General features: G+C 44.6%; 1 protein-coding gene across 1 annotated transcript in view; it reads left to right on the top strand.

Moving 5' to 3' along the window:
- The window catches only part of N4BP2 (NEDD4 binding protein 2), a 74452-nt gene that overhangs the window by 31638 nt on the left and 29508 nt on the right, over nt 1-13306 (top strand). Inside the window, exons 4-6 of the mRNA XM_038752240.1 lie at nt 5761-5885; nt 9320-9408; nt 11827-11903. Coding sequence (XP_038608168.1) covers nt 5761-5885; nt 9320-9408; nt 11827-11903 — 291 coding nt within the window. The remainder of the gene's footprint in view (nt 1-5760; nt 5886-9319; nt 9409-11826; nt 11904-13306) is intronic.

A 13306-nucleotide genomic window follows, 5' to 3' on the forward strand; every position in this document is an offset into this window, starting at 1 on the left:
TAAGGCACGGGCCTGGGAGTCACAAGGTTTGCTGCCATTTGTCTGCTGCATAGGGATAGAGCACGGGCCTGGGAGTCAGAAGGTTTGCTGCCGTTTGTCTGCTGCATGACCTTGGGCGAGTCACTTAACTCCTCTGTGCCTCATTTCCCTCATCTGCAAAATGGGGATGGAGACTGTGAGCCCCACGTGGGATAGGGAGAGGGTCCAACCCAATTCCCTGGTTTCCACCCCAGCTCTTAGAATGGTGCCTGGCACTGTACTAAGCGCTTGGAAAGTGCAAGTTGGCAACATATAGAGACGACCCCTACCCAACAGTGGGCTCAATCAATCAATCAATCAATCAATCGTATTTATTGAGCGCTTACTGTGTGCAGAGCACTGGACTAAGTGCTTGGGAAGTACAAGTTGGCAACACATAGAGACGGTCCCTACCCAACAGTGGGCTCACAGTCTAGAAGGGGGTGACAGAGAACAAAACAAAACATATTAACAAAATAAAATAAGTAGAATAGATATTTACAAGTAAAGTAAATAAATAAATAGAGTAATAAATACGTACAAACATATATACATTTATGCAGGTGCTGTGGGAAAGGGAAGGAGGTAAGATGGCGGGGATGGAGAGGGGGAGGAGGGGGAGAGGAAGGATTGGGCTCAGTCTGGGAAGGCCACCTTTAGGAGGTGAGCTCTCAGTAGGGCCTTGAAGGGAGGAAGAGAGCTGGCTTGGCAGTTGTGGGGAGGGGGGGCATTCCAGGCCAGGGGATGTATGGAGGATGTGTAGCGGGCCAAAAGCGAGTAAAATTGAGGAGCTGTATGTTCCCCAATACTGCAAGTGCGAGATCCAATTTTTCTTCATAAAACCGAGTAACTAATCCGAAGCCATCATGAGGCAAAAATGAAAGGGTTCTACTGAAGTGTGTAGCAAGCCGAGACTAGATGGCTCCATCTTCACGCCTCCTAAAGATGATTTCTTACTTTGTCATTGGCAGGCATTGACTTCAAACGTTTGTCTGTGGGGTGTGATGAAACCAAAACAATAATCTGTTTTTAACGCCCAACTCCTCCTCTAAACTCCTTGTGGGCAGGGGTCCCATCTACCAACTCTGTTGTAGTGTACCCTCCCGAGCGTTTTGTACGGGGCTCTCCACAAAGCAAGCGAGCGCTCAGTATATACCAGAGATCAATCGATAACCATCGACAGATAAGCAGTATGGCATAGGGATAGAGCACGGGCCTGGGAGTCAGGAGCTTTGCTGCCATTTGTCTACTGCATGGGGATAGAGCACGGGCCTGGGAGTCACAAGGTTTGCTTCCATTTGTCTGCTGCATGGGGATAAGGCACGGGCCTGGGAGTCACAAGGTTTGCTGCCATTTGTCTGCTGCATGACCTTGGGCGAGTCACTTAACTCCTCTGTGCCTCAGTTCCCTCATCTGCAAAATGGGGATGGAGACTGTGAGCCCCACGTGGGATAGGGAGAGGGTCCAACCCAATTTGCTTGTTTCCACCCCAGCTCTTAGAATGGTGCCTGGCACGTGACTAAGCGCTTGGGAAGTACAAGTTGGCAACATATAGAGATGTCCCCTACCCAACAGTGGGCTCAATTAATCAATCAATCAATCAATTGTATTTATTGAGCACTTACTGTGTGCAGAGCACTGGACTAAGTGCTTGGGAAGTACAAGTTGGCAACATCTAGAGATGGTCCCTACCCAACAGTGGGCTCACAGTCTAGAAGGGGGAGACAGAAAACAAAACATATTAACAAAATAAAATAATTAGAATAAATATGTACAAATAAAATAGATTAATAAATCCGTACAAACATATATACATATATCCGGGTGCTGTAGGGAGGGGAAGGAGGTAAGGCGGGGGGATGTGGAGGGGGAGGAGGTGGCTCAGCAATCAATCGATCATATAAATGAGCACTGTGTGCAGATCACTGTACTAAGCACTTGGGAGAGTATGCTATAACAGAGTTGATAAACAGGGATGCATAGACAGAGAAATAGCATGGCCTGTCCATACCAGAGATCAATCGATAAGCATTGACAGATAAGCAGTATGGCATGGGGATAGAGCACGGGCCTGGGAGTCAGGAGGTTTGCTGCCATTTGTCTGCTGCATAGGGTTAAGGCACGGGCCTGGGAGTCACAAGGTTTGCTGCCATTTGTCTGCTGCATAGGGATAGAGCACGGGCCTGGGAGTCAGAAGGTTTGCTGCCGTTTGTCTGCTGCATGACCTTGGGCGAGTCACTTAACTCCTCTGTGCCTCATTTCCCTCATCTGCAAAATGGGGATGGAGACTGTGAGCCCCACGTGGGATAGGGAGAGGGTCCAACCCAATTCCCTGGTTTCCACCCCAGCTCTTAGAATGGTGCCTGGCACTGTACTAAGCGCTTGGAAAGTGCAAGTTGGCAACATATAGAGACGACCCCTACCCAACAGTGGGCTCAATCAATCAATCAATCAATCAATCGTATTTATTGAGCGCTTACTGTGTGCAGAGCACTGGACTAAGTGCTTGGGAAGTACAAGTTGGCAACACATAGAGACGGTCCCTACCCAACAGTGGGCTCACAGTCTAGAAGGGGGTGACAGAGAACAAAACAAAACATATTAACAAAATAAAATAAATAGAATAGATATTTACAAGTAAAATAAATAAATAAATAGAGTAATAAATACGTACAAACATATATACATTTATGCAGGTGCTGTGGGAAAGGGAAGGAGGTAAGATGGCGGGGATGGAGAGGGGGAGGAGGGGGAGAGGAAGGATTGGGCTCAGTCTGGGAAGGCCACCTTTAGGAGGTGAGCTCTCAGTAGGGCCTTGAAGGGAGGAAGAGAGCTGGCTTGGCAGATGTGGGGAGGGGGGGCATTCCAGGCCAGGGGATGTATGGAGGATGTGTAGCGGGCCAAAAGCGAGTAAAATTGAGGAGCTGTATGTTCCCCAATACTGCAGGTGCGAGATCCAATTTTTCTTCATAAAACCAAGTAACTAATCCGAAGCCGTCATGAGGCAAAAATGAAAGGGTTCTACTGAAGTGTGTAGCAAGCCGAGACTGGATGGCTCCATCTTCACGCCTCCTAAAGATGATTTCTTACTTTGTCATTGGCAGGCATTGACTTCAAACGTTTGTCTGTGGGGTGTGATGAAACCAAAACAATAATCTGTTTTTAACGCCCAACTCCTCCTCTAAACTCCTTGTGGGCAGGGGTCCCATCTACCAACTCTGTTGTAGTGTACCCTCCCAAGCGTTTTGTACGGGGCTCTCCACAAAGCAAGCGAGCGCTCAGTATATACCAGAGATCAATCGATAACCATCAACAGATAAGCAGTATGGCATAGGGATAGAGCACGGGCCTGGGAGTCAGGAGCTTTGCTGCCATTTGTCTACTGCATGGGGATAGAGCACGGGCCTGGGAGTCACAAGGTTTGCTTCCATTTGTCTGCTGCATGGGGATAAGGCACGGGCCTGGGAGTCACAAGGTTTGCTGCCATTTGTCTGCTGCATGACCTTGGGCGAGTCACTTAACTCCTCTGTGCCTCAGTTCCCTCATCTGCAAAATGGGGATGGAGCCTGGAGCCCCACTTGGGATAGGGAGAGGGTCCAACCATATTTGCTGGTTTCCACCCCATTTCTTAGAATGGTGACTGGCACTGTACTAAGCGCTTGGGAAGTACAAGTTGGCAACATGTAGAGATGACCCCTACCCAACTGTGGGCTCAATCAATCAATCAATCAATCAGTCGTATTTATTGAGCACTTACTGTGTGCAGAGCACTGGACTAAGCGCTTGGGAAGTACAAGTTGGCAACATATAGAGACGGTCCCTACCCAACAGTGGGCTCACAGTCTAGAAGGGGGGAGACAGAGAACCAAACAAAGCATATTAACAAAATAAAATAATTAGAGTAAATATGTATAAATAAAATAAATAGAGTAATAAATCCATACAAACGTATATACATGTATCCGGGTGCTGTGGGGAGGGGAAGGAGGTAAGGCGGGGGGGATGGGGAGGGAAAGCAGGGGGCTCAGCAATCAATCGATCATATTTATGAGTGCTATGTGCAGATCACTGTACTACCTCTGGGTGACAGAGAACAGAACAGAACATATTAACAAAATAAAATAAATAGAATAGATATTTACAAGTAAAATAAATAAATAAATTGAGTAATAAATACGTACAAACATATATACATATATACAGGTGCTGTGGGGAAGGGAAGGAGGTAAGATGGGATGGAGAGGGGGAGGAGGGGGAGAGGAAGGAGAGCGCTCAGTGTGGGATGGCCACCTGGAGGAGGTTAGCTCTCAGTAGGGCCTTGAAGGGACGAAGAGAGCTAGCTTGGGGGATGTGGGGACGGGCGGCATTCCAGGCCAGGGGGTGTATGGGGGATGTGTAGCGGGCCAAAAGCGAGTAAAATTGAGGAGCTGGATGTTCCCCAGTACTGCAGGTGCGAGATCGAATTTTTCTTCATAAAACCGAGTACCTAAGCAGAAGCCATCATGAGGCAAAAAATAAAGGGTTCTACTGAAGCGGTAGCAAGCCGAGACTATATGGCTCCATCGTCACACCTCCTAAAGATGATTTCTTACTTTGTCATCGGCTGGCATTGACTTCAAACGTTTGTCTGTGTGCTGAAACCAATCCAATAATCTGTTTTGAACGCCCAACTCCTCCTCTAAACTCCTTGTGGGCGGGAGTCCCATCGACCAACTCTGTTGTAGTGTACCCTCCCGAGCGTTTTGTACGGGGCTCTCCACAAAGCAAGCGAGCGCTCAGTACATACCAGAGATCAATCGATAACCATCGACAGATAAGCAGTATGGCATAGGGTTAGAGCACGGGCCTGGGAGTCACAAGGTTTGCTGCCATTTATCTGCTGTTGGGTAGGGACTGTTTCTTATGTTGCCAACTTGTGCTTCCCAAGCGCTTAGTACAGTGCTCTGCATATAGTAAGCGCTCAATAAGTACGATTGATTGATTGATCTACCAACTCTTCCGAGCACATACTACAGTGCTCCGCACACAGTAAGAGCTCAATAAATACCATTGCCACCACTCAGGAGCCTCACGCCCACCAACCAACTCTGTTATATTGCACACTGCTTCCCTCCACATCGGCTCAGTCTTCACATCACCTGTCTTCACATCACCTCAGTTTGCACTTCATATCATTCATTCATTCAGTCGTATTTATTGAGCACTTACTATGTGCAGAGCACTGGACTAATCAATCGGTCAATCAGTCGTATTTATTGAGCAATTACTGTGTGCAGAGCACTGTACTAAGCGCTTGGGAAGTACAAGTTGGCAACATATAGAGACGATCTGTACCCAACAGTGGGCTCACAGTATTAAGCACCGGGGTAGATACAAGCTAATAAGGTTGGACACGGTCTCTGCCCCATATGGGGCTCACGGTCCTAATCCCCATTTTTTACAAATGAGGAAACTGAGGCAACAGGTAAGGGAAATGACTCGTCCAAGGTCCCACAGCAGACAAGCGGCAGAGCCGGGATTAGTAGCCCGGTCCTTCTGATTCCCAGGCCCGGGCTCTATCCAGGCGATGCTGCTTCTCGTGTTCATTAATAGTTGTTTCTCGTGTTCGTTAGTAGGTTGCGCCCTATTAACCGGGGTCATTTTCCCCAGCTCGCTCTAGCCTCCCCAGGTATGTTTTACAAGTTACGTTGTATCTTTTAAGAAAGAGGGAAAATAATCTGTTATGCTCTGGACCTTTTCCAGGGCACTGCTAGAGGATAATCCGGGCGGAGTCATCCTTAACACAGATGAGTACTTTAACAAAAATGGGCATTTCCTGTATGATGTCAGCCGCTTGAGAGAAGCCCATGAGTGGAACCAGAAGCGAGGTAAGGACCACCCCCGCTGCCCCGAGAAACTACCAGTGGCTCAAGGTTATTAAGCCATACCCATAATGGTCCACATCATTTCCATAATCCCAGTTCCGCTACTCATGTGCTGTGTGACCTTGAGCAAGTCACTTCACTTCTCTGTGCCTCAGTTACCTCATCTGTAACCGAGGCACAGAGAGCCTGTTCTCTCTGTAACAGAGAAGCAGCGTGGCTCAGTGGAAAAACCACGGGCTTTGGAGTCAGAGGTCATTATGTTGCCAACTTGTACTTCCCAAGCGCTTAGTACAGTGCTCTGCACACAGTAAGCGTTCAATAAATACGATTGAATGAATGGATGGGTTCAACTCCCAGCTGTGCCACGTGTCTGCTGTGTGACCTTGAGCAAGTCACTTAACTTCTCTGAGCCTCAGTTCCTTCGTCTGTAAAATGGGGATTAAGACTGTGAGCCCCACGTGGGACAACTTGATCACCTTGTATCCCCCCAGTGCTTAGAACAGTGCTTGGCACATAGTAAGTGCTTACCAAATGCCATCATCATTATTATTATTATTATTATCTGTAAAATGAGACTCTGAGCCCCACGCTAGACAGGGACTGTGTCCAACTCGTTTTGCTCATATCTACCCCCGGCGTTTAGTACAGTTTCTGGAACATAGTAAGCGCTTAAGAAATCCCATAATAATGATTATTATCTACTTATATTAATAACTGTCTCCCTCTCTAGACTGTAAGGCTGTTTGTGAGCAGGGAACGGATCTACCAGCTCTGTTGTATTGGACTCTCCCAAGCTCTTAGTACGGTACTCAGTACATAGTAAGTGCTCCGTAAATATGATTGATTGATTAAGGACAGATGAGCTCTGCACACAGTAAGCGCTCAATAAATACGATTGAATGAATGAATGAATCATCATCATTATTATTATTACCTTGTGCTAACTCATCTGGAAAATGTGGATTGAGAATGTGAGCCCCACATGGGGCAGGGACTGTGTCCAATTCACTTTGCTTGTACCCATCCCAGTGCTTAGAACAGTGCTTGGCACATAGTAAGTGCTTAACAAATATCATCATCATTTATTCTGACGACTTGACACCCGTCCACATGTTTTCTTTCGTTGTCCGTCTCCCCCTTCTAGACTGTGAGCCCGCTGTTGGGTGGGGACCGTCTCTATACGTTGCCAACTTGGACTTCCCAAGCCCTTAGTACAGTGCTCTGCACACAGTAAGCGCTCAATAAATACGATTGAATGAATGAAACAGGGAAGTCAGAGGCGGGGAATAGCCGGAGAAGGAGACAGGAGGAGCGGCCAGAGAGATATGAAGAAAATCGAAGGAGGAGAGGGAGGGAGGGAGTGCCACACAGGATGGGGTTCACATCATATTCCATTTTTAGCAGTTTCATTTTGAACGAGTTTACTTTGAGGGTTATTAAAGCACCTCGGTGTCAGTAGCTTGTGTGGAAAAAATGATGACTTCCCTTCCAAGGTGGTGATAGAGAAGTGCCCAGAGATGTTATGTTATACAGTCCCCTGGAGGAAAGGAGTTTTTTTGGATTTGATTCCCACAGTGTGCTTTCATGTTCTGAAAGGTCACCAGGTTTATTTATATTTATAATATCCTAAAGCTCAAAAAAAATCAAATGTCATACATGTATGTGTGGAAAAAATGATGACTTCCCTTCCAAGGTGGTGATAGAAAAGTGCCCAGAGATGTTATGTTATACAGTCCTGGAGGAAAGAAGTTTTTTTGGATTTGATTCCCACAGTGTGCTTTCATGTTCTGAAAGGTCACCAGGTTTATTTATATTTATCATATCCTAAAGCTCAAAAAAAAAGTCAAATGTCATACATGTATGTGTGGAAAAAATGATGACTTCTCTTCCAAGGTGGTGATAGAAAAGTACCCAGAGATGTTATGTTATACAGTCCTCTGGAGGAAAGAAGTTTTTTTGGATTTGATTCCCACTGTGTGCTCTTATGTTCTGAAAGGTCACCAGGTTTATTTATATTTATAATATCCTAAAACTAAAAAAAAATCAAAAGTCATACATGTATGTGTGGAAAAAATGACGACTTCTCGTCCAAGGTGGTGATAGAAAAGTGCCCAGAGATGTTATGTTATACAGTCCTCTGGAGGGAGGAAGTTTTTTTGGATTTGATTCCCACAGTGTGCTTTCATGTTCTGAAAGGTCACCAGGTTTATTTATATTTATAATATCCTAAAGCTCAAAAAAATCAAATGTCATATATATATATGTATATATGTTTGTACATATTTATGACTCTATTTTACTTGTACATATTTATTCTATTTATTTTATTTTGTTAATATGTTTTGTTGTCTGGCTCCCCCCTTCTAGACTGTGAGCCCGCTGTTGGGTAGGGACTATAGGGTCTAGATGTTGCCAACTTGGACTTCCCAAGCGCTTAGTACGGTGCTCTGCACGCAGTAAGTGCTCAATAAATACGATTGAATGAATGAATGAATGAGGAAGGGAGAGAAAAAAAACAAAATGGGGAGGACAAGGGCCAAGATTTTTTTTTTTTCAATGTTAAGTATTTAGTCTGTATCAAGCACAGAACAGTACATACAAGTTAATTGGGTCAGACACAGTCCCTGTCTCAGTCGGTCGGTCATATTAATTGAGCAATAAATAGACCCGTTCCCTGCTCACAATGAGCTTCCAGTTCAGAGGGGAAGACAGACATTAATATAAATAAATAAATTATAATAAATACGATTGACTGGCCGATTGATTGATTGAGTGCTTACTGTGTGCAGACCACTTGGGAGAGTACAATACGACAATATAACAGACACATTGCCTGCTACATGGGGATCACAGTCTAAGTAGGAGGGAGAACAGATATCCCCATTTTACACTTGAGGAAACTGAGGCACAGAGAAGTTAAGTGACTTGCCCAAGGTTATACGGCAAGCAGTTGGCAGAGCCCGGAGTAGAACCCAGGTCCTTCTGACTCCCAAGCCTGGGCTCTCTCCACTAGGCCACGTTGCGTCTCTAGGTCTTGCTCCTTTGGCTTCCCACTGGTCAGGGATTTGGAGAAAAGCAGTGTAATATAAATCAGTGAAAAGCAAATCCAGTTTTACGTAGTGAAAGGAGGTCTAAGTTCCAGGCAGAATTTAGTCCTTCTGAGTGTAAAGGGAGTGTTATTTGCAGTGTGTGATTACTCCGGTGTGATCTATCTCTAATGAGCACCTTGCATTTGTTAAATGTTTATACACATCTAATTGTGCAATAATTGAAACCCCAAATGAATGGGCAGTGATTTTAAAGTATGAAACTATAAGACTCTGGTTAATTGACCCTTTTCTTTTTTATGGTTATCTTCAATTTTAAACATGGATGCCAGGATTGCTTTAAAAACTCCTTTTTTTGGTGGGGGGGTTGAAATTCTTTATATTTTTCAGCCAAAGAAGCATTTGAGAAGAGGATTTCACCTATAATAATTGACAACACAAACCTACAGGCTTGGGAAATGAAGCCATATGCTGCTATGGTTGGTATCGTGTTTTTTGTGGTCTCATAGTTTAAAGGGGCAGAATTAGTAGTGGAGGAGGAGTATTTATTAAGTGCTTACGGACTGGGGGATTTCTTTTCAATCAGTCCTTCAGTGGTATTTATTAAGGGCTTACTTTTGCAGAGCTCTTGGGAGAGCACAGTACAACAGAGTTGGTAGACACGCTCCCTGCCCACAACGAGCTGGAGGGGGAGATGGACATTAATATGAGTAAATAAGTAATTTATATAAATGATTTGAAGACATGTATGTAAGTGCTGTGGGGTTGGGGGGTGTAGCGAATAGCCAGTGTCGAAAGGTCACAGATCCAAGTGCTTAGATGACACAGAAGGGCCGATTGTATCTTTTTCCCCTCGTTCATTTGCCCTTTTTGTGGGTAGCCAGCCCCTTCCTCCTGAGTTCCAAGGAAATGTGATGCCCAGCCTTGAGATCCCTTGGGGATTTCCAAAAGAGCACAGATACGGGAGCGAGGAGACCTAGGTTCTACTCCCAGCTCTTCCGAGGCCTGCCGTGTGACCTCGGGCAAGTCACCTAAACTTCTAGACCTCAGTTGCCTCACGGGATTTTTTTTCCCCCATTTTACAGCTCAAATCAGTGGTATTTATTGAGCGCTTACTATGTGTAGAGCACTGTACTAAGCTCTTGGGAGAGTTAGCGGTCACTTTCCCCTCTCATACCATGAGGAATCAAGCTCAGAGAAGTTTAATGAGGTGCCCCAGATCATCGGAGAAGCAGTGTGGCTCAGTGGAAGGAGCACGGGCTTTGGAGTCAGAGGTCATGGGTTTGAATCCCAGCTCTGCCACATGTCTGCTGTGTGACCTTGGGCAAGTTACTTAACTTCTCTGAGCCTCAGTTACCTCATCTGTAAAATGGGGATTAAGACTGTGAGCCCCACGTGGGACAACCTGATCACTTTGTACCCCCCCCAGCACTTAGAACAGTGCTTTGCACATAGTGAGCGCTTAACAAATGCCAACATTATTATTATTATACTGTGGGCAAGTTCAAATCCCGGCCCTGCCGCTTGTCAGCTGTGTGACTTTGGGCCGGTCATTTAACTTCTCTGTGCCTCAGTTCCCTCATCTGTAAAATGGGGATGAAGACTGTGAGCCCCCCGTAGGACAACCTGATTGCCTTGTAACCTCCCCAGCGCTTAGAACAGTGCTTTGCACATAGTAAGTGCTTAATAAATGCCATTATTATTATTATTATTATTATTATTATTATTATTATTATTAAATAATGGAGCCTGGAGTAGAACTGGGTTTCTTGACAACCCAGTACAGTGCACTTTCCACCATGAACCTTGCTGTGGGGAAGCTATTTCCTAAGGCTTATTAGCACTCAGAAGGGAAATGGGAAAGAAGAGCGAAGGGAAGCGCAGGGGTGGGGAAAGTACTGTCGATGTGCTGAGAAAAGCACTTTTCATGGTTTTGGAGTACACATTAAAAAATCCACAGTGAGTAAATACAATTACTATGACTACGAGACACTGCCCATTCCACAGACCCTCCTGGACTTGGTCTGGGCTTTCAGCGCCTGTCTGATAAAGTCCACACTAGAGGTCAGAGGTTCTTTTCTCAGTGTTCCTGAACGGATAATAATTATGGCATCTATTAAGCACTTGCTATGTGCTAGTCTAGCTACTGTATAATCAGATCAGAAACAATCCCTGGCCCACATCGAGGTTCTCAGTCTAAGATGGAGGGAGAACGGGTATTTAATCCCCATTTTACGGATGAAAAAACGGAGGCCTAGGAGGTTCAGTGACTTGCCTAAGGTCACGCAACTTGCATTCATTCATTCAATCGTATTTATTGAGCGCTTACTGTGCGCAGAGCACTGTCCTAAGTGCTTGGGAAGTCTAAGTTGGCAACATGTAGAGACGGTCCCTACCCACCAGTGGGCTTACAGTCTAGAAGGGGGAGACAGACAACAAGACAAAACATATTAACAAAATAAAATAAATAGAATGAATATGTACAAATTAAATAAATAAATAAATAGAGTAATAAATGCGTACAAACATATATACATATATACAGTTGCTATGGGGAGGGGAAGGAGGTAAGGCCGGGGAGATGAGGCGGGGGAGGAAGAGCAGGGATTAAAGCCTAGAGCTCCTGACTCCCAGATGTGGGAAGGGAATGTGTCTACCAACTCTGTTCTGTTGTAATCTCCTAAGCGCTTAGTACTGTGCTCTGCACAAAGTAGCTGCTCAATAAATATGATTGATTGTTAATCGATTGAACCCTGTGCTCCTTCCACTAGGCCATATCAGAGACTTGCCCAAGTAACAAGGACCCCTGAATTGGAATGTCTTCCCCAAATTAGTACACTGTTTTCAAGTTACTCTGTGAAAATAAATGATCTATATTTTGCTTTATTTGCATTTAGGCCCAGAAATACAACTATCATATAATCTTCCGGGAACCAGACACGTGGTGGAAATATAAACCAAAGGAGCTTGAAAGGTAAAAAGATTCGACATTACATCTCCTTTTTAGTTCTCTCTCAGGAAGTAGCATGGCCTAGTGGGTAGAGCACGGGCCCGGAAGACAGAAGGACCTGGGTTCTAATCCCAGCTCCGTCGGTTGTCAGCTAGGTGAACTTGGGCAGGTCACTTCATTTCTCAGTGCCGCCGTTACCTCATCTGTAAAATGGGGATTAAAACTGAGAGCCCCATGTGGTACAGGGACTGTGTCCAATCTGATTAGCTTGTATCTGTCTCAGGGCTTAGTACATATATATATATATATATATATATATGTTTGTATGTATTTATTACTCTATTTATTTTATTTGTACATATTTATTCTATTTATTTTATTTTGTTAAGATGTTTTGTTCTCTGTCTCCCCCTTCTAGATTGTGAACCCACTGTTGGGTAAGGACCGTCTCTATATGTTGCCAACTTGGACTTCCCAAGTGCTTAGTACAGTGCCCTGCACACAGTCAGCGTCAATAAATATGATTGAATGAATGAATGAATGCCTGGCTCATAGCACTCAACAAATACCATCCAAAAAAAAAAAAGAAACAAACAGGATTCTTGCAGGTAGCCATGGAATTTGGATGACAAAATCCAGGACGGATCATTGCACCAATGTCACCTTTACCAGTGGCATCGTATCAGCGCTTAGAACAGTGCTTTGCACATAGTAAGCACTTAACAAATGCCATTATTATTATTTTGTTTAAACCGGATGGTTATGTTGTGAACTGCATATGAAGGGTTTGTGGTCTCTTCTTCTTTCTTTTCATTTTATTGGCCATACAATAAGTCCACTAAATCTGAAATAGGCAGTGTACTCTAGTGTGCACTCTAGAGTGAATTGTTTGCATAAAACCAAGCCTTTAATTCCAGCCATTTGTTCTTTTGCTTTGGTTTTTTTAAAGACTCAATTAGTTAATTCCAGAAAAAAACGAAAATGATCCGGTCATCCTCCAGAGTTTTGAGTAAATCATTAACCCAAACTGTTGTGACAAGTGCCATATGGAAACATTTTGGAGGCCAGCTACTTCCAGGAATGCTAAATGAGGGGCTTGGGACCTGACAGGAATTGATTGTGGATATTTGAAAGGAAATAGCTGGGAGTAAGCTCGTTATCAATCAATCAATCGTATTTATTGAGCGCTTACTGTGTGCAGAGCACTGTACTAAGCACTTGGGAAGTACAAGTTGGCAACATATAGAGATGGTCCCTACCCAACAGTGGGCTCACAGTCTAAAAGGGGGAGACAGAGAACAAAACCAAACATACTAACAAAATAAAATAAATAGAATAGATATGTACAAGTAAATAGATCGCCAGGGCCAGGAGTACTACTGACTTCAATAAAAGCAGAAGGGATGCTTCAATAAAAGCAGATGGGC

Source organism: Tachyglossus aculeatus, chromosome 10 (assembly GCF_015852505.1).
Source record: "Tachyglossus aculeatus isolate mTacAcu1 chromosome 10, mTacAcu1.pri, whole genome shotgun sequence".
Lineage (NCBI taxonomy): Eukaryota > Metazoa > Chordata > Mammalia > Monotremata > Tachyglossidae > Tachyglossus > Tachyglossus aculeatus.